General features: G+C 72.5%; 1 protein-coding gene across 1 annotated transcript in view; it reads right to left on the bottom strand.

Moving 5' to 3' along the window:
- The window catches only part of KCNAB3 (potassium voltage-gated channel subfamily A regulatory beta subunit 3), a 6145-nt gene that overhangs the window by 4346 nt on the left and 1319 nt on the right, over window positions 1–480 (bottom strand). The window contains exons 2-4 of the mRNA XM_025194333.1: window positions 320–438; window positions 202–239; window positions 43–122 (exon numbers count right to left, since the gene is read on the bottom strand). Coding sequence (XP_025050118.1) covers window positions 43–122; window positions 202–239; window positions 320–438 — 237 coding nt within the window. The remainder of the gene's footprint in view (window positions 1–42; window positions 123–201; window positions 240–319; window positions 439–480) is intronic.

The raw sequence follows: 480 nt of genomic DNA, 5'->3' as shown, positions 1-480 counted from the left end.
CCCCGGGCGGGGGGGGGGGTCATGGGTCAGGGGGTCACGTACTTGCCGGAGGCGTAGACCTCGGCTGTGTCGAAGAGGTTGATGCCGCGCTCGTAGGCAATGCTGAGGACGCTCTCGGCCGTCTGGGGACAGGGGGACCATGAACGGGGGGGCGGGCACAGGACACCCCCCAGCACTCCCCCCGCCCCGAGCAGGACTCACCTCATCCGAGATCTGGGACCCAAATGTCACCCAGGTGCCTGCGGGAGTGGAGCGGTCAGTGGGGGAGGGGCAGTCCCCCCACAGCCCCCCTGGGACCCCCGCAGAGCCCCCGACTCACCGAGCCCCAGGCAGGACACGCGCAGGCCGGATTTACCCAGGTTCCTGGGGGGAGAACGGGTCACAGCACTGGGGCTGGCACCCCCGCTCCCGCCCGGCACCCCGCACCGGTGCCCTTCACTCCCGCCCCGCCGCCCCCGCAGTGGTGCCCCCCACACGCGA

The sequence above is a fragment of the Alligator sinensis genome, unplaced genomic scaffold (genome assembly GCF_000455745.1).
Source record: "Alligator sinensis unplaced genomic scaffold, ASM45574v1 scaffold1745_1, whole genome shotgun sequence".
In the NCBI taxonomy this organism is placed as follows: Eukaryota; Metazoa; Chordata; order Crocodylia; family Alligatoridae; genus Alligator; species Alligator sinensis.
The sequence above is the reverse complement of the archived record's forward strand: the minus strand, read 5'-3'. Positions and strand labels throughout refer to the sequence as shown.